Source organism: Ammospiza nelsoni, chromosome 13 (genome assembly GCF_027579445.1).
Source record: "Ammospiza nelsoni isolate bAmmNel1 chromosome 13, bAmmNel1.pri, whole genome shotgun sequence".
NCBI classification, from domain to species: domain Eukaryota; kingdom Metazoa; phylum Chordata; class Aves; order Passeriformes; family Passerellidae; genus Ammospiza; species Ammospiza nelsoni.
In genome coordinates, this window is record NC_080645.1 from 11064462 (window position 1) to 11086245 (window position 21784).

General features: G+C 39.1%; 1 protein-coding gene across 1 annotated transcript in view; it reads right to left on the reverse strand.

Annotated features, from left to right (window-relative positions):
• Positions 1-480: 480 nt before the first annotated feature.
• The window catches only part of TOX3 (TOX high mobility group box family member 3), a 73506-nt gene continuing 52202 nt past the window's right edge, over positions 481-21784 (reverse strand). The window contains exons 3-7 of the mRNA XM_059481599.1: positions 21190-21444; positions 6881-7150; positions 5274-5501; positions 3875-3955; positions 481-2207 (exon numbers count right to left, since the gene is read on the reverse strand). Of these exons, the coding sequence (XP_059337582.1) occupies positions 1455-2207; positions 3875-3955; positions 5274-5501; positions 6881-7150; positions 21190-21444 (1587 nt within the window). The 3' untranslated portion in view covers positions 481-1454. The remainder of the gene's footprint in view (positions 2208-3874; positions 3956-5273; positions 5502-6880; positions 7151-21189; positions 21445-21784) is intronic.

Here is a 21784-nt window from a genome sequence, read left to right on the forward strand (position 1 = left end):
AAACAATTTGTGCTGATTTCCATCTCTGAACATTATGTCTGAGAGACAGGTTCACTTCCCTGTTCCTGCAGCTCATCAGCACGGGGCACCATGACTGTTGTGTGACCCCAGCACTTGCCTCCTCTCTCTGGAGTCACAGACACCTCAGAGCAGTTGCCCACAACTCTGCAGCAGAGCATCTTGGAGGGCACAAGAGCCAAGTTCCCATTGGTACCTGTTCACCCAGAATGTCTGATAAAAATCCAAAGGAGTTTGAAAAAGTCCAAGAAATTATTTGCAGAAGGAAACATTTCTGGTTTCTCTATCAAAGACTTACAGCTCATCAGTTTTACCGAAATGTGTTTATTCTATAGCAAGATAAAAGCATTTATTTTAGATAAGCAAAATACAAACAACTTAATTGCTGCTATCATAACTCATAAAAAAGTATAAAACAGCATAAAAACACAATAAGCAATGTAGCAATTAATAATTCATGTTACCAGTGTTTACATTAAAGCCTCATTTATGAAAACTTTACAACACATGATATGAAAACTTACAACTTTTAAAGAAAATATTTACATTGATTATTCAGTTGTGGAGTTTCATTTAAATATTCTACTGGTTTTACATCGTATTAATAACTTGCATTTCTCATCTTAGCTTTCTGTAATAACAGTTTTATTTAAGTGCATTTCCCTTTTAAAAATACAGTGTATTAAATCTGAAACTCATCACTTTGACACAGAATATAATATTCACATTTGTTCTGTAATTGGAATTAACGTAAGAGGGTAAATGTCAATATATATTTTCTTATGAACTATGGCAGGTTTATTTGGAGAAATGAAGTGAAAAGTTGGGTCAAACATTTATGTCCAGTTACTTGCATTTGTTTTTCCGAAGACATTTAGGAGAGAAAAAGAAAAAAAATAAGAGCTTTGGCAAAAATCTGTGATTTACTCTATTTTTTCATGACAAAAAATGCCATCAACTAACTCATGTCATACAAGTATGATTGTATGAAATCCAATCATAATTTTACAGGTAGTTACAACTGTGCTTTAAGGGCTTCATGAGCTCATACTGCCTTGAAGTGCATTACTCACTCTTAGAGAAAGAAGGGCTATAGCATTCAACTCTGAAAGGCCATTTTGCAGTCATAAGGTCCAGGTATTTTTTAGGCCAGTTGATTCACATATTGTAGGTAAAGCTTAAATAAATTAAAAAGGCATCACATGAAAAAGAGAACAGCATTTTTTCTTTTAAACAAAATGATTTATAGTCAGCTAAAAGATGATACACAGCTACATTGTAGTTCTTTATTGCCTATCTAATAGACACTTTAGAGGATCATTTGATCTGTTATGCATCCCTGCATAACTACCATCAACAATTTACAGTTTTCAGCCAAATATGGTTTACCCCTACCCCTCCATCAACACAAAGCCATGTTGCAAGATCATTTATCTTCAGAAAATACTGACCTGTGACAATACTTGAGTCTGTGTCTGAGATTGTATTTGTGACTGGTGCTGCTGAGGTGCTGGCTGAGGGCTCCCAATGGCAGGGATGGGAGAAGTGATCTGCGGGGCTCCTGGGGAATGCTGCTGAGGAGAAGGCTGGGACTGGTGCTGCATGTGCTGCATTTGCTGCTGCTGCATTTGCTGAAGCTGTATGTGCTGCAGTTGCTGTTGCATCTGCTGTTGATTCATCTGCTGCTGGAGATGCTGCTGCTGCTGCTGCTGCTGCTGCTGCAAATGTTGCTGCATGTGGTGCTGAAAATGCTGCTGCTGCATTTGCTGCTGTATTTGCTGATGCATTTGATGCTGATGTAGCTGCTGCTGCTGCATCTGCTGCATCTGTTGCTGCTGGAGCTGCTGCATCTGGTGCTGCTGGCTTTGCATGGAGGGGCTGAGCTGAGACGAGGACGGCGTTGCCACCATGTTGGAGCCCATGGAGCTTATCAATGGAGCTGCAATGTTTGTTGGCATGTTGGGGGCAATGGTGACAGAAGCTACAATCTGATTCATTGGCAGTCTCATGGTCAAGGGTTTTGGAGCAATGGCTCTGGAAAGGGGCTGTTGAAGAGTTTGGGGAGATGCCGACACCGTGGCGTGCTGAGAAAGGGAACTATTCAGAATGAGGGAGGAAGACAAATTTGTGGATGCCAGTGTTTGCTGAACAGAACGAATTGTCTGGGCCTCAGCAGATTCTGCAGCAGCCTGTGTTTGGAAGAGAAATTAATTGTCTTTTCAACAGAAAAAACATTGTTACTGTTTACATGGTAATAAAAGTAACAGCTACTCAGAGACCTTTGCCATCTTTTGTTTTCTATCAGAAAAGATCAATCCCTTTGCCATCTTTTGTTTTCTATCAGAAAAGATCAATCTGCAGTCTGAAAACAACCACTGATCAGCAGTACATTGCATCACCTCTCTATCTGCCTCCCTATATGGTACCTCTAGGTCTTACTAAGACAAAAACTAACTTGTGCCCTTGATCAACACCAGAAAGTCACAGATGTCACACACATTTTGTCACTGAAAGAGCTAGAACAGGCCCAATATATTTACATGTTTTTAAAAAACCCTGCTCTTTGGAAGTCAGCAGCACACACACTCCCCACCCCATCAGTTACCAACCAATGAACAATTTACTGACACTCATTAGACATTTACCTGTAATAAATTGTGCTGCACAAGTCTCTATCCCATCCCTACCCTGAGCCACCATCTCATGTGAAAAAGCTACAGCAAGGATGTCTTAATTTACAGGAGATGAGATACCATGACTTTGAGTGTCGTTTTCCACCTGCAATCTACCCAGAAGTTACTTGGTAGTCCTGGTCCCACGGATTTGGGAAAAAAATATGATTCCTGATTGTTTTGAAAAGGGAACTTAAGATTCACAAAAGAATATCTCTGAAAGGTATTTAGAATTCCTGCTCATCTTGAACTTAGCATTGTGATACTAAAGGCTTTCAGAATATTATCCAAGTCTTAGAGGCAACAGCAAAACACAGCTTCTTAATACAAGAAGAATAAATCTTCCAGCTTTCAAAAACACATGTATAATTTCTGATGTTGTATTTTTACTCAATAATTAAAATACACAGCAACTTTCCATATGATTTACTAATGTTCAGCAGTTGTGCATTCAAATGAATATTCTCAGGAGTTAAGACATCATCACCCACTGTTTTACCCATATTTTAGATGTCTATAAGCACATTTCCATTTATGATATTCAGATGCAACAGAACTGCAACCTGTATAGTGCTGCTGTCTAGAAAGGTAAATTCTCAAGTAAGACAGCAGAGCTTTGTTTTCTTCACAGGTTTTATTTTAACTCAGGATCCACTAAAATACTCCTTGTGGCTCACTGCCAGCTAGTCCATTTTTTAGTGCTCTCCAAATTCAGAGCCACCACACATTTCTTTCCCCTCACCTGCAAAAATACTTAAGCTTTGTCACACAACAACTGCTCTCCAACTCCACGCAGAGCAAGCCTGTCCTTTGAGAAGCAGCACTTGAAGAAAAACAAACCTCTGCAAACAGCTTGCAAATATTAATGTCAAAAGGTCAGTATATTTTTCATGACTGAATTTCTTTTTTGTGGTGAAGTGCATTACTTTGCCTCCACAGCTCAGGGAAGATGTACAATTACAAAGATGGTTTCTGGTAATCATTAGTATGCCAGGAGAGAGATGAAATTATTTTTACAGAGACTAAGCAGGGTTCAAGCAGCAGCACAACATCTTGTAGAGCTGTATTACAGAAATGCCATGATTCTGCTTATATTGTGCATAACATCCCCCCCTTGCCCCACATATTCCAATATCATTGATAAAAGCTCTCTTGAATTACATTGAAGGCAACATTAGGCTTACCTTAGAAACAAGGCTTGCTCTGTAGGCAGCAAGTGCCTTTAGGTATTCTTTTTTGGCAGCTTCAGTTTTTCTTTTATATACCTATTAAAAGAGATCACAATTTCACCAACTTCAACTATTAAGATTTTTTTTTTTGCCAGAATGCTCTCAAAATCACTTGCACAGAAACAAAAAACATAGACCAAAACCCCTGAAAACACTCAATTTGAAAGTCCTAAATATTCTTGCAGGTGGTTACAGACTTTCAGGGCTACTTGCTGGACTTGCAGTACAGTTTATGTTTATTATCAGGAATAACAAAATGCTGCTATTTGACATCAGTCTGAGCAGCAAACTGATTGACAAGACTACCTATGCACTCTTTCCTTGCCCAGAAAACAGTAATTTATTCACTCCAAGTAGCAGGGATATTAGAAAATTGGGTATTACAAACACCAAAATGTATCAGCAGTAGTCTAGAATAGCAGAATATATCTGTGCATTTTTTTCCAAAACAAATATTTGAACTACATATAAGAAAATCTGTACACCTTTAAAAAAGGTGGATCAAAGAGCTTGGACTTGCCCCAAAGTCAGCATGAGAGAATTCCATTGAGTTAAACAAGAACTGCTAGGCAAAAATTACTAAATCTGTATTTTTAATCATTATTAAATTTAAAGTTCACCTTTAAATCATGTTCATTATCATCTGTTAGATCAGAATAAATTTTCTAAATGTATTTCAGAAAAAAGTACTATTCATCTCTTGCCAAAAGGTGTCCAATCTGGGAACCTGTCCTCCCATACAAGCTTCTATTAACTGTTACTGGGAACAAACAAAGGGTATTTTTAACCCTCTTTAATCCATGTGCAGCATTTCCATGTGTATGGGAAGAAGACTAACCCTCAAGGAAGTACAAAACTCATCACTCTGTACCCAGTTGGAGTTGGAGATAGCATTTCCCACGCAACATTGTAATGAGACTCAGAGGATTGGCTTCAAAGGTTGGAAATCAACACGCTTTGTAACAAATTCATAAGGCAGATCAAAGGAAATGGTAAATATGCTGTACCTTCCTCTTTTCTAACTTATTAATAGGAAACAAGGGCTTTGAAATGGGAATCATCAAAAGATGGTTTTAAGAGGACTCTAGGACACTATAACCTGAGCTCTTTTACAAACTGCCCTTTAAAATTTAAAGACAAATACAGTCATTTAGCACTACCTGCCAGCTCTCACAAAGAAAAAAATATAAAAATTAGATGCCAGGTCTTCAGCAAGTTCAAAACTCAGTTTAGCTCTACAGAGGTGGAGTTCTACATCAGCAAGTAGCATGGGCAACTCAGAGAAGAGGTAGGAGGGTTTTTCTACAAGGATTACTATTATTACTTCTTGTGAGACAACCCTGCATCAATTTACCTGTTTTTGTTCTTCTCCTAAACTGTCCCACATAGATGCCACTATTTTTGAAACATCTCCAAATGTAGCATTGGGGTTCTGTCCTTTAATTGCAGCCTGTGTGTCTCTGAAGAAAAGGGCATATGCTGACACTGGCTTTTGTGGCTCATTGGGATCTTTCTTTTTCTTCTTCTTTGGGGTCTTGGGCTTCTTGCCAGAATCTGGGGCAGCTCTTTTTTCTCCAGTAGCCTAAGAAACAGTAAGAACAAGAACAGTCAATAAATGCATTAAATAAGTCAGATAAATTGCAAACCCATTATTTACCGTTAGTTGTAATATTATTTGGATAAAGCTGTTATGTAGACAACACTTGGGAGAGTCCTGTTGTGCAGGCCCTACTCTCTAGCAAAAAGTACTTAGTCTCTGCATAATCTCATTGGAGCTACTGGAACTAAATGCATGAGTAGCTACTACTCATTCTAAGCATGGCTCTGAGAGTCACATCTTACAGGTTTGACCAAAAAAAGGACACCCCAATGATAATTAATATTAAAAAATATTAAGATTTACTTCATAGCATATTTTGAAGGGGCCATCTATGTTTTTCCTTTAAGATCCAATCTCAGCAGTTGAGACTCAAAAGGCAAAAGCTTGGAGGCATTTTCCAGTTCCCAGGCTTAGACTGGCAACTTAGACACGGGCCGGGGGTTAAAAATCCCACCCTTGAGGCAAAAAGCAGCAGCAGCAGCAGCACCTGGGCAGTGTATGCCCACCTGCAGAGCACTGGCTATGCTCCCCCAGGGCAGGGTAGGTGCCTGTGGGGGAGCTCTGTGCTCTGGCCAGGCACTGACAGCCCCTCTCTGCCCTCTGGATGGGGATCCAGCAGCTCCACTCCCTGCGTGTGCTCGTGCCCTGAACCCTCCTTCGGTGAGCTATGCACAGACTATTGCAACAAGGGGATCAAGTGGCTCTAAATATGATATGTAGTATGATACATCTCTCTATGATAGTGATTTACTTTGATATATTGAGGATCCTGTACAATGAGTTTTCCACATGTATAACTTCCATCAACTCAATGAGAAAACCTTTCATGGAACAGTTTTTAATTAGGCTTTTACATATACTGCTATAAGAACATTTGTTCTTCCTTAGGTCAGTATTTTTTCCTTTTATAAGAGGTTTATTTAAAGGAAGATATAAGTTAACTTAACTTTCAGTTGGAAGAAACCTTATTTTACTTCTCTCCATACACATCCATGTTTTACATGACTCCAGAGAATACCAAAATGAGAAAACTGTCCAAGACTGATGCCTGAAGAGGTTCAACAGATCTGAAAACCTGACTCATATTGGACCAAAAGAAATATATATATATATATATATATGTACACACACACACACATATATATATATGTACATATATATATATCTATATATATCTGTCTAGCCTTAGGTTCATTATTATGATGATAGTATGGATATTTCTTAAGTAAAGAAGGTAATCAGCAAATTAATCATATTCCACTTTACTGTAATATTTGTGTTTTAAATGACCACATTGCAGCTGCAGCCATGCAAATCCAGTGTGTGGATGTGTGAGGCTTGCAGCACATGGAATAACTTACTCTGTTTGATTCATCTGCATCTTCTTCATTGATAGAGCTAGATGGGGAAGGAGTGGCTGATTTACTTGCAGGAGGAGAGGGAGAGGTGTGTGGCAAATTAGTGCCTCCTAAATTCAGCCCCAGCTGCGCGCTCAGCTGAGACTGGTTAATGGTGGTGAGCTGGGACGGAGCCATAATTCCCGAATGAGCAGCATCAGTCATGTGCACAATGGATCTCATAATCAGAGAGTGGTCCTGGCGGTACTGGGAAACCTGGCTGTGACTCTGATCCTAAAAGAGATGGAAACATTGCTTAGATATTAGCAGTTACCATACAGCAGTAGCAGGTGAAGTTATTTTCACAGGCTTACAGAACCCACACCGTCAACATGCAGTTTGCTTCCTTCTTTTTTAATGAATTAAATATATTATTAATAAATTAAGTGTAGCAACAGTTACTTTAATTGCTCCAGACTTCACTTTTCCCCCCAACTGTGGCTGCTTATTTTGTTCCTTGACTAGAAATTACATTTGTCTGTTTTTAAACATTTTTTCTCTTGATGTAGTGAGAAATACCCACATAAACAATAGGGAAACAGGATGACTGAGGATTCAGGAAAACATTGCAAATGAGGAGACACAGACTGTTGTCAGAAAGTAAAATTGGGGTGGGATGAGGGGATATATATATAGAGAGAGAAAAGCATCTTCCTCTACTGAGTTTCAGTTATTCTTGGCCATTACAAGTAACAGCAGTGGATACAAACCAGTCCTGTCTGGGTGGGATTTTAAATCTGTTTTAAACACAGAACACTGCCCTGCTGGTCTGGAGTGCATTCACTGCAGCAGGCTGGAGAACCAGTCCAGTAATCCTAAACACTCCTGTTGGCAAGTAGCACATAAAACTGCACATTTTTATCTTTAATCCAACAATCAAATGTGTGAAAGTAGCAAAATTTGTACAAAATTGATGTACAAATCACTGACTTGTACTCCAAGTCTCAGAAACACAAGCACTTGCATGGTTTGGTTTCTACTGTTTCTTGAGGGCACAAACTGTGTCTCCTACATCTGCACAACATTTACCACATTTGTAAATAAAAAGAAGCAAGACCCTGAAGGTAAAGTCAGCTGCAATCTGCCTATGAAAACTATGGGGTTTTTTTGGACCACACAGAGATCAATACACAATGAAGGAACATGTAAACAGAAAAGAAGATTTTTTAAAAAGTTAATAAGAGAATAAATAGCTCACAAATTGATTCAGCAACCTGATTAATCTACAGTCATTGTTTGAGCAGCCAGAAACATGAGAAATAAATTAGATTTTGAAAACTCTTTCATTATTAATAAGCCACATTGCAATTAGTAGCAGGTGCAATGATCCTTAATGAAATGACACAGAACAAAACAGCAATTGTGGGAGCCCACTGGACTTCCACAACAGAGTCTGACCTTCCTGGTGCTCTCTTGTTAAGTATGGATAAGTAAAAACCAGTTTTGAAAAATCTGTGTCAGCATGGAGGTGAAAGTTTAGCCCAAATGACTTTCCCTTACTTTTTATAACTTTGCCCTCAACAGAGGCAGTGTTTCTGTGCTCCTGGAAGCCTTTCCTTGGCTGGGACAAGGGTGGCCATACAAAGAAGCAACATGTGTTAGAGAAGATGCACACCCCTGCCCCATGGATCTTTATACACAAATACTGCAGCTCACTGTTTCCCTGTAACAGTAAATCATATTAATTCTGAATTTGACAGCTGTGTCTCTTTCTGCTGAAGCCTATACAGTAGAAACAAGTCCTTCTTTAGCATAAAAATGCATATGCAGCTGAGTCCAGTACAGATCAAGTTAACCTCACAAGCTCATGATCCAGACCCTGTGCCCCAGGGCTCACCCTCATTTTCCCCTTGCTTCCCCAGCCCTTGCCAGCTTGGCTCATCATCCATACCATACCCCACCACACTGCTTTTCCTACTTCTTAAATGCTTTTAATATTTTCAGTAAAGGACTGCAGTTCCTTAGAGATGAGTGTGTGTGCCAAAAGTGGAGCACTTGATACAGAAAGATCAAAACATCAGACTTATTGGCTGAAATACCCATTTGCTTCAGGGCACCTTTCTGTGAAAATTTACTGCTGTTAACTACAGGGTCATTTTGATTGTGACTTGTATTGGCAGTGGCATCTGGAAGTCATTCAAAGTCTTTTGTGAAACGATATCACTCTGCCCATTACACCAATCATTTTACAGACATTACTTTATTGCATGAAGAAAAACTCTGCTGGCTTTCTCCAGCAAAGCTGAAGAGGATCAGAATAACCTTCTCTCAGAAAAACTAACTTTCTTCGTTATTGTGCAGCCAGTGCTTTCTTGGAGGTGTTCTACCCCTGAAAGCCTTGCTTTTGTTCTCCCTTTATTGCTACACAATGCAGGCCTTTCTGGCCTTTACACTCAGGCAACAAAATGTGATGACAAGGGTTACAAACCATTTACTCCAAGTCTTGTCATTTCGGTTGCATCTATGATTTTATTGAGACTAAATTCTCTTGACTTGCACTGACCCAGAATCTAATTTTATACACAAGCCCATGAATTCTTAACTGTCCCTTTTTCTGATACTATCTGATGCTTGTGTGGGTTTTCTGCATCCACTTACTTAATTTCAGTTTTTCTTTTCTGCATCTTTTCCTGATTTCTTTAGCCTTTTTTTTTCAATCTTAAGAGCTTCAGTAAAATCCAGGAATAGCAACAACAATATTTTGTAACTGGCCATTTAGAACTAAACTGATAACACATATTATGCAAAGGAAAATGTTTAATATAATATCCAATTCCTTATTATTCATATGTCCATATGAAAACAAAAAACAATGTATTTTCTGCACTTTCAGTTTAACTTATATGGCTGATCAGCATTAAAAAAAGAAAGGAACAAGGTTTTCATTTTTTGCTTTGTGGTACAGTGCTGTGGCCCTGAACAACCTATGGTTCCTATACCAGAGCTTTCAGACAAAGAAGTATAAGCCATTTCTTATGTGTGTACAGTGGTTTGGAAAGAAGGCAGGGAGGCTAGTTCATAGCAATATTAAAGTCCATGGCATTTTCCTATAGCTCCTGAGCAAACAAAAGTCTTCTAAGAAAGGAGCTAAAATCAAGAAAACAAAATTTCCATCAGTTATTTTTACTCTTATTTTTTCTGTAATATTACAAAGGCCAATATCAAACTGAAGGGATCAGTAGCATTTCATTATCCTTGAGATGTTAATCAGAGAAATGTTTAACAACGAAAATCATCCTGTATCAGAAGCACACATGGAAATACAAGTGCACTGAAGCACCCACATGCCATCCTAATTACATTACTGTATGAAAACTGAAAAGCTCACCTATCCAAAAATAACCCACTGAGAATACTGGGAGAATTTTAGAGAATATCCCAAGCTCTTCTACATAAACTTTACCCAAAGTAAATGTGATACACAAGTATTAAAAGCATTCAAGATTTTTGTAAGATTAAGCAAAAACAAGAGATCAATTCTGACAAAAAATTCATGAACTCCTCAAGCAGACAGTATCAAGTTTTGATTGAACCTGATCTGCTTTACAGCCTTAGATTGAAGTTAGACAAAACCTGGTGATCTCAAAACGAGTCAGGCAAAGCTCAACCCCTGGTTTACTCAGCATGATAATCAGACAAGGACATGATGTGTGGAACCAAACCAAAGGAGAAATAACTTGTCTCATTCCTCTGCAGGCTGAAATGGCTTTGACTCAGATCAATCTGTTGTCATCCTACATGAGTGCTACAAACCCCTCAGGTGCAGAGACATTTATTGAGGACAGCACTGGGCACCTCTCTGGGCTCTCCAGTGACAGGGCAAGGGGCTCTAAATGGAGAACAAGGCGTTTGGATAAGGTGTTAGGGAGCAATTCTGTAATGTGAGAGTGATGAAGCCTTGGACAGAGACACTCAAGACCAGGCAGGATGGGAGCACCTGGTCTGGTGGAAGGTCTCCTGCCCATGGCACGGGGTTGGAATGAGATGATCTTTAAGGTCTCTTCCAACCCAAATAATTTTTACCCTTTCACAATTCTAATTATATACCTGGATTTAAAAAAAGCAAAATATAGTCCAAAATGTTTTCACCCTCTCAAAACAGCTGTATGGTGACTGTGTAGCCAAAATCTCTTACACAGCTGTTACCACCCTGTTGCACACATTCTAAAGACATTCAGCACTTGGTTCATGGAAGGCCTCATCAAATAAACCATAAAGATATCTGTCCATCAAACTGTCCTACTCTCAACATTTCTAATCACTTTGGACAGTCATGCCATAAAAGTCGTATTTAGTCCTATTGCTAAAGGACACATCTCACAGCCTATGACAAAGGTACAGCTTATTTTACACTGATTTGTAAAAGAACAAGTTCTTGAAACTATATAAAATATCAATGCATCAACAGACACTAGAAAGCAAATAATGGAGTAAGGAGATTTTAAAAAAAGAAAAGAAAAAGAAAGGAATGTGTCAACTCCCATGCTTTAATTTATACAGTTTTATCAAAGGTGTATTTCAAAGTACCATGGAGTACTAAGTGAAAAAAATATATTAATGAAGGATAGTTTGCTCTTCTGTTAGCAACTCATTAAGCATCCAGTACTTAGTATAGCTTGTAATAGAGTTAGTATTTATTTTGACAGATAAATGCATCCAGCCATTACATTGAGAGATGTCCTAATTTCCACTTACTTACCCTGCATTTTAAGAATCATTTCCATACAGTAATTCTATCCTGAATTCCTACCCTGATATAACTTTAATCTCTGGGAACATTCAACAAGACATTTAAAAATATAACTAGGATATTACTTTTCAGAACATTTTTGAGCAATATTGAAGCCTTGATTAAAATCAATGTCTACAGCCTTCCATCATTTAAACATGCAACACCTCCAGTGAGACTCTGGACATGTGAGGACTGATGAAAATGCCCCATGGAAGTGTCCACAGGAGGATGTAGGGCTGGGCTCTCACCCCACACTGCATGAGATAGTTTAAGGGAATTGAGAAATCTGCCATCCAAAATAACTAAGGAATAACTAAGCAAAATCCAACATTTATGGTTATGTTCACTGTGCCCTGGTTTCAGAAGTTGACTTAAACTATTATACATTCTATTGCCTGAGGAATTCATCACTGTCAATGTAACATAAGCTGATGCAATATTTTAAAGGACGTATTTAAGTTGAAGCAAATGCACTGCAATGTAAGGAGTGAAATCCTCAGTTGTCCCTGACTGTAAATTACTCCCTTTACTTTTAGTCATGTCAGCATATCTCTAGAAGAAATCCTCAATATTATTTTTCTCCACAAGTAAAGCATAGATAAAAGAATCCATTAATCTAAATTTTTACAGGATTGGACTTCACTGCCAATCAAAACAAATCAAACTAACAGGATGCTTTTCTCTGTCAGAGATTAAATCCTTACTTAATAGAATACAAAACAGTTGCACTTGGTACTGCCACCACTGAAGAAGTGTCCTTCCTCTCCCCTGCACACACACCATCACCACTAATAGAGCTGTCAAACTGCAGTTATCAGGAGATCCTACAAGCAGCAGCTTCTTTTCTCTGGCAGTGAAAAAACTCCCATGTTCCACTTCATGTCTCTGTAGGAAAGTAAAGTTACCTAATTTGATTCCCAAAAAAAGTGTACAAAAAACAGCACGTCAATTCATTAAAAAATATGTCTTCATCTGGAGCTAAGAGATGGGTTGGTGACAAGAGGTTCATACACATTTTATTGCCTGAAAAACATGAACAACATGCCATTTTCTGGTCTGTGTGCCCATCCAGTCCCTCTATTCTCTTCTGCTAACACATAAACCATAGAAGAAACATGAAAAGAACTTGAGGGTCCACTGATTTATTCCTTAAAACAGAGCAAGTTATTTGGGGGTCATTGGGGGCTACTATGGGGGTCATACAAGACAGGCATTCTCAAAATCAAGTCACTTATTTGTGGTACCACTTCTTGCACTTACACAGACCTGTTATATAACACACTGCATAATCTACTGCATATATACTGCACAGATAATGGAACCTGGCAATGCAAAGTATCAGTTTTGTTCCTGCCTACCCCAGGCCTGAAATTTTGCCCCTTTTTGGTTTGTGCATAGGCAACTGGGATGTTTCCAGCAACAATTTTCAACACTGAGCACTTGTTTAAGGCACACACTGCAAATGTCATTAATGCTTTCCTTGCAGCACTGACAGGGGTGGGAGGTGCAATGTGAGACCAGCAAAGCACGAGTGAAGATCTCTGCTGTGGAAGCACACTCAGGGGTTGGGCACACAGTGACACCAGGCAGGGCAGCAGCACCCAGAGATGTGGTTGCAAACAGGAAGGTGCCAGGGACAGGGCCAAACACCCTGCCAGAACCCACTGCAGGTCCCAGGACTCTCTGCCTCTGCAAGGTGGTGCTGTGTGCTGGACCCAGTCACTGACAGCATGCTCTGCTGTGAGACTCTACCAAAACCCTGTGTTACATGGTGAGGAAACACACAAAGCTCACAGCAAGGTCAGAATCACACGAGTACCAAACTAAGGACTTGTCTCTGAAATTCTTACAATTCTTTATTCAAATTCTTACTGGAGATGCCCCACCACCCTGCCCTGGAGGGTTTTCTCTTTGGAATTTTGTTCTTACTCTCCTGTGAGCCTGCAGATTCCTCACATGAACCCCAACCCAGGCCAGAGAGGCTTCTTGGTTGCCTCATTTGCTATCAAGCCCTTCTGCTCTTGCAGACAAGGAGAGGCTGGTCAAAGACCTCCACCCACCCAGAGTGGCTGCTGCTGCTGTTTTAGCACCACCTAATTCACAATTTAATTTTTACACCATTTTGTAGAGGCATTTTAAACCAGACTCCCCACTCCCTTCCTCCCAAGCTTCTACCATACTTTTAAGCATATTGAATCACACTCCTCTTGGACAAGGCACCCAACAGCATGATCACAATACATGTGTGACTCAGATCACAGATCTGGGCTCTGATCTGAGGAGTCTCTTGGCATGAGGAGCTTCTCTCCAAATTAGCAGTACAAGCTTAGGTCTGCTGTATGCAAACAGTGATGACACATTGCAAACAAATCCTGGATAGTTGAAATTAAGTCCCAGAACATCAGATAAACGCTGTTAGCAGTTTTGTTACAACTCCACAACTCAGGTGCTTCAGCTCCCAAATCAAAGGCAGACTTCAAAGGTGCTTATTATGCAGTAAGGAATGTGGGGAGAGAGTGTGAGAGAGCATGACAACTAACAAACATTATCAAAGGTAACAAGAATTGTGCAAGGAATTGCAGAGGGACAGGCTCAGGGGTTACATGGCATTTTTATGTTTGAAAATTGCTACAAGTGTTGGTAGCTATGTTCAGGGATATGTTGTCTTTATGTTTTGGGGGGGATTTTTCTTTTCTATGGTTTTTTCATTTACTTGTTGGTTTCTGAAGTAAATCAGAAACCAGTCTCATTATGTTTTGTATTACCAGACCCAGGTAGGTTTTTCTTCCAGCTGACAACATGGAATAATTAAACACTCTAAAGAGGCTTCACATTTCTTCAATACAAACTTGAAGTGGAAGCTGAGTATTGGGTAACTATTGCCACTCACGTTTCCCCATGTGTCCAAGGGGAAACATGACATCTGAGTTCCTTCTGAGCTCAGTTCTTAGGAACATCAGACACTCAGCTTCAGCTCCAATTCCTGACAGCTTTCCCAGTGAGCCATATCCTTTGCCCCAGATTCATATGGCACCTCACGATATTTTCTGGAGCTGATGGATCTTGATTTAGGTACTATTACTGTAAAATAGTAACAGTGTCTTTTCCCCAACTGTTCCAATGTTACTGTGCTTCTCTTCCTTCATGCAGGACTCCCTCATGACCTCAATAGGCAATAACCTACCTGTTTCAATTTTTATTATTTTTTAGTTTAGTTTAGCGCCTTCTATTCAGTCTTTGGCAACTGCTGCCACTTTGTTTCCTATGGACAGGTTCCCTCTAGCAGTTACTATGAGTGGCCTGTTTTTAAGAACAGCAGAAGACATTTCCCTCTCATTAACAGGGGACCCATTCATTGGTCAATGAGAAGAAAGCATGTCTCAGAAAAATGACTCTACATTATCCACACTGAGAATTGCAATGTCACTGAGGATATGAAAGTCTTCACACTATTGTTTAGCAAACCAGCACCATCTTCCCATCAGGCCAAAGCCTCTGTGCCAGAGCCTCTGCTGCCTCCAGGGCTCCCAGCCTGTCCCCACCTGTCCCCAGGGCCCAGCTGCTGGGCACCCACGTGCTCTGGAAGGTAACTGCAAAACACCCAGTTGCCTCATCAGGTGTAGAATAAAATATTCCATTCCACACCAAACAAGAAGGAAGTACTCTGAGAAGACTCTGAAGTTCATCCACAAAGCACCCAGCCCTGAGCTGTGTCCCAGCCCAGCTGGGAGCAGCCACCAGAGCCGCCAGCTGAGACCTAAAGGTCTCAATTTCCAGAGCATCCCTCCTGTTCCGTACATGGCCAAATGTCACTGCTCAGAGCCGCCCAAGCATCCTTTAATTCAAGGGCTGCTTGAGATTAATTTTTCCTGGTACCACAAGTTCTGCCAACCAGTGGCAATAACAGCTGCCATTTCTGCTGGGAAAGGCCAACACAAGCCAGACCAACACTGCTGATTTAAAGCCTGAGCTTAGCAACTCAACACAGAAATCCAAGAAAAAATAGAAGAGAATCTCTTTTTCTATTAAGAGTAATTGCTACTTCTATAAACTAATACCCAGAAACTTGTGAAATTTGTTGTACATTTTGCATCACAGATGACAATAAACACATCCATAACAATAACAAGGGCTTGTTTTAATAAACCATTCCAGGCGTTAAACACATTAATGACCCATGAAATAACTGTTTCATCTGCAACACATTAAACAATGTTGTTATAACATTTTATTAATTGAAAACCTACTCCATGCTCTCCAGATAGGAGATTACTGACTGGGTGTTAAAAGAGAGATGTAGAAATAAATTTCTTTGTAAAGGAAAATGAAACCTATAAATGAGAGGCACCCAGTCAGGTGAGTAGTGAAATAACTATCTTTTGCCAATTTCAAAGCAACATTTTTAGTTTTAGTTTTCCAGTCTTATGTTAATCTATTCACTTAAAGTTCATTAGTAATTTGGGAATTTAAGCTACTAAAAAAGATTTTGAGCTGTAAGTAAAAGGCACCACTGTTCTGAAACACTAATAATATTTCTATTGTATGCAGCCTTCAATAAGCTCAAATTTGCACCTCATCTCTTTAAAGCCACATTCTTGAGGTGTTTATTTTAAAAGTCTCTTCTTCAAATAAAAGCAATAGTCACAATTGTGCGTTTGATTTGAGCACAGTGCCACTCCTAAGGAGTAATATAATTAAAGATGAGCATATTCCACTACAAATTAGCCTTATCTGTGCAGAATCCTGACTGCACTGGCAGCACTGCAACAATTATAAAATATAAACAGGCACAAATCTTCATCAAATAGGAAACACATTTTCTCTAACAGCATAAGTAATGTGGTGAGCAATATATAAAACTATCAGTTCTGTTTTTCCAACAATTGTACGTTTTTGAATAAAAGGAAAAAACAGACTGAAAAAAGACAATTATTTTACTGTCTGTTTCTTAGATATCAGAAAGAGAATTTTGAAATTCATCAAAGCTAACCTTCTGTTATGTACAACAGGCTAAGCTGAAAAGAATGTTAACAAGTTCAATTTTCATTCAATCAGCACTACTGCTCTCTGAAATGTTTCATTGCAGGAAAGAAATAAAAATAATCTATATGGTAATTATGAGGATGAATCCCCCAGTAACTTTCAGCTACATGAAAGGTCAGTTCTATTCAAGATATTTTATCAGTCCCCTGCACATACTCCTGTCCTGTCATTTTAAATCTGAACAGCATTTTATTTTCCCATTTACAGCTACCTGCAGAATTAAGTACTTAAGCCAAATAAGAAAAAAAAAAAAAAAAAAAAAAAAGAAATGTTGAATGCTGGCAAAGGCTATAATAGCATGGAGATAAATCGTTTAGCTGCTCTCTCTCAAGCCTCTGGGGCTGCAGATTTTTCTTCTCCTGGTGCACTGTGGGTATTCAAAACTTGTTCAACATGATTTCATTTCATTTCAGGCACTGCCTGAGAAAACTAAATTACAGAATCAATCATACAGAAGGTCAGAGTGAGACTTCATTACAAGTATTGCATGCTTGCATGAATATCTTTCATTTATGACTGACCCAATATGTCACAATAGCTGTCTAGTAAAAATAATCCACTTTCTGAAATTGATGTACTACTGATGTCAATGCTACTCAGCAGGCTGGGCAGATTAGAGAGAGGTGTTAAAAAAAGGAACCCTCAGGAGCAAAACTTGTAGTTATATAGAATTGCCACAGTTTGCAGATTAAAATATTTTTTTATGGGCAGCTCAACAGAAAACAGAGCATTAATATAAAATATTGAGGGTTGATTTTTAATGAGGGTATTGCTGTTGATTTCTGCTTATTTATATTCAAGTATTTATAGGGATAATATTTGCATCATGTAAATCCGTGCATTCTTTGAAGCCAAATGTACATCAACACTCCATTTTTCAGTGAGTCCTTTTTGAACATCAGAATTTTATTTGCATGTTATTAAAATATTAAAATTAATCAAACTGCCTCCGTTTTATCTCCTCTTTTTGTTGCTGTTGACTGTTTTTAAATGGCAAAAATGCTGTAAAGATAAATGTGTTGTGTTTGTTGCCAATAATAATGAAGTTAATCAGCATTGTGACAAACTGTCACTCTTTCCATAGTACATATATCATAATAGCATAAGCAATGGTTAACTCACCAATACAATCTTTAGTAATTGCTAGGTCCTATTTATGCTGAGAATAAATATATAGATATCTTTCTTGCATCGTGAGTACTATTTTCAATATAATAGTACATAAAGAATATGTTAAATATTTTTTCTTTCCCTTTTTTGTTTTCCACGTGTGTGTCTTCCTGTGAGTAATATGTGAGATACTTGCAGAAGCATTATGTGGTACCTAGCCAACTCCATACCCTGAGGGAGACATAGGAAAACCTTGACATAACCTATTTTTAACCATGCCTCTGGCAATTCTGCATTCAAGTTTATAGGTGAACATGTCAGGTAGTGCATAGAAAAAAGCCAAAGACACACAGTATTAATCATAATTCTGTCCAAGCCCATTTTATTTTTTCAACATTTGTGATTTAAAATCTCATGACATTTCTCAAGGTGAAATGCTTCTAGCAGGCTTTGCAACAGGGTAGGACTACATTTACCTAAATTAAATATTGCTTACAGTAAAGCCCTCTAATGCTTCACGAGATAAGCAATAAACTCAATGCAGTTAATATTAAAATTATTTAAGTTTGTATTCAGCCCAAGAAGCTTTAGTGATTAGCAGTACACCATTAATACAGCGTTTAAATAAGACTATCCCAGTATCGCTGGATAAGAACATTGTTCTGTAAGTGTGTACGAACATCATAATTATTTTACAACCCCATCTTTAGTTCTTTCAGATATAGTAAATTCAATTGACCATGAAATGAAATTTCATAGTCAAAATGCCTCCTTTACATTTTTTTATTGCTGCAATAAAGTTTTTATAGCTCCAAGGCAAGGTAATTCATGAAATGTCTAATTTAAGGATGAATTCTAATATTATTAATAAATATTTACCAGTTTATTAAAGTGCACATTTTCTACATAAAATATGATATAATGTTTTCATTTTTTTTATTTTTGAAATACAGATTAACTGCTGGAAAATTTGACTGCTGAAGAGAGCTATGTGAATTCAGGGGAAAGCTATGTAAGGACCCTCTGTTAATATTTTTAAACTTCCCAAAGCTACCTAGTATTTATGAGCAGAAGAGAAAAAGTCTACTGAGTAGAATACAATGGCAGGGGCCACTCCATCTCTCAGCATGAAACAAATCAAGCAGTTGTGGGGACTATCTGACAAACCTCCCTATGTGGCTCCTCCATACCAAATCACACAATTCTTTGTCAATTCTCTGCCACAGAACTGTAGCACACAAATTTCCCAGTCCATAGCTTTGAACTGGAAATCACCCTAAAAAATGCCACTGGAAAACTGGGGTAAGAAGGCAGGAGCTTCTCTACATCTTTTCACTGACCTGTATGGAACAAATCTTAGCAATGCAGCCAGTGTAAACTGTGCCGTTCATTTCTACATTGCGCAGTCAAGGAAAAGGCAAAGATGTGAAGCCTCCCATTCAGCACCAGAAGAGCTGAGTGAAGGGAAACACAATCTAGAGGCCTCTTCTGGTTGGTACTGTTAAGCATTTACTCATGGAAGAATCACATTCAGTGAAAGGTTGCAAAATTAAAGGGCAAAACTGGGTCAGGTTACATACCACTGTATAGCATTGAGGGGATACTGGGACACACAACACCAATCCAGCCCACAACATTTTCTGACCAAGTTTCATTGCATTCAGTGCACACACACTCCATTTCTTTTGTTTTCAGGCACAACATTCTTAACTCTCAGGTTTTATTAATCTGAGCTTCCTTCACAAGTTACCCAACATGTACAGTGCAAAATGAGATCTAAAACAAATACCACATCCTTCAAGGCCTATTTTAGGCAGTGCCTGTTTTGGATCCACAGAATGACTGAATTCTGTATCTCCTAAATAATGAGCAGCTTGTGCTTCACTCTGCATTAGTGCTAGCTGCTCTTCATGACCTCCAAAGAAATATTGAAATTTGCAATGAAGTCAGCAGCCTGTAGCATTACAGAGAAATATTTACTGCCTGTTGGTTTGTAAATCTTTAATTAATTTTCACTTGCCAGACTAATAAAAAAAGAAATCACAACATAACAACACAACCTTTATTACAGTCCAGCAGTAAATATGTATTTTCACTATGCCAAGTTCAGCAAAAGGTCCTATATAAAAGAGCTAATCAGAAAAAAATACAGTTGATGTAAAATATCTTTTCAAGCTAAACATTCACTCGCTCTTCAATATGCAACACAGAAACTAATTCTAATTGTAAGCACCGAGTTTAAAATGCTGAGCAGGATAAACTGGCTCACAGCTGTGTCTCATGGCTAGCAGTGTGGATGTCACTGCACAAAGCTCTCAGAAACCCACACTGGGAGATCCCCTGAGCCCACAGGGAAACACTGCAACACCATGGGAGCTGCCCCACGCACCTCCCTTGGAGACTGCAGCCCTACAGTGTGTATAGATTCTGGAGGAAACTCCACACAGCCCTGCTTTTGATTGTTCTAATTAACTCTGGAATTGGCCTCACAGTCCCCATCACTCAGCTCTTGCACACCCAGACCATGCCTCCCTGTTCTTGAGGGCTCAGACACAGCCCAGGAAGAGAAGACCACCCTGCCTCAGCCTCTATGGCCAGCAAGAGCACTGGACACCACAAAGTCTTTTATGGCCTTATATTTCTGAGTACTGTCAAGAAATACATCCCTGTCACTTCTATTACAAGTGTAAAAAAATTAATTCCCTTTTATAAAGACTTAGCCCATGGAATATACAGGATGTAGGGAAACACATTTCCTGCTGCCATACTGTGTCTGGCTCTCCTTCTGAACTACTCTCAATACTGCACCCTCAAAATATCCTGAAGGATGTCAGATGTGGGTCCTACACTTCAAATACAGGCAAGCTATTCATTCTAAATGTTGTAGTTCACCCTGGACAACACTATGGTCTTTCAATTCTTGATGCCAGTGCCAACTGTATAACACATTTTTGAACTTTAGGAGCACTTGGAGGCACATGATGCCAATGGATATGGGCTTCCAAGTCCATTCCAAAAATGAGAATTCTGTGTTTGTAAAGCCTGACCACTTCTTCACAAGAGATCTGTTCACAAACAGTATAGCATTGCACTGTATGTTAACAAACATGTTTATCTGGCTGAAAATACCAGTATTTAACCCTTAACCATTTGGCAACTGCCTTAGGGAGCAGAGCAATAGCCAATCATTGTTTGCTGTGTAACAACACACGTGCCATCGTTCATCCAGAACATGCCTATAACATGACACAGAACACTGGCAAAACCTTTGCCAGGCACCCAAGAAAGCACACAGATCTTCTGAGGGGTCAATGAAAACTGAGATGGCCCAGATCCACATGTGACAGACACCATCAGGCAATGGGAACACACAAAGAACCAGACCTACCATATGCAATCCATTGCTGTGAATGACGCCGTCCTGCTCCACGAGATTCCGGGATATTGTGATAGAGGGAAGATCCAAGCTCTGGGGGGGAAACTGAGGCGTAAATTCATTTCCTTGTGCAGGCAGCTGGTCACCCAGGCCCTGAAAGGGGAGCAGTATATCTGCCATGCCCAGTGAGGGGTCTGACTCGGGCGGGGGGGTAATGGGTGGGATTTCAAACTCCTCGTCCCCAAGGCTCGGCGTATGGAACGTCTGCTGGAAAAGGACAGGACAAGGCAAACAGTGTTAGGGCTCAGCAGTCACCTCCACACCTGAAGTCCAAATCTTAGTTTTTTTTCAAAAGCAAATTCTATAATAACCAATAAAATTTTTAAGTTTCATATGCTGAATGGGTCTGTGGATCATTCTGATTAAAGATTTAAGTCTCATTATCATATGGCTTAAGTGGAGTATCAGTATTAACAGTTTTTTAATGTGTACTTAATTAGCAACATCTGTCTGTTGTTAGTCCAAATATCAGATACATTGGATTTGGCTGAATAACAAACTGCCCCTTTATTGATATGTTAGTAAAATAGCACAAACAGCTTACATT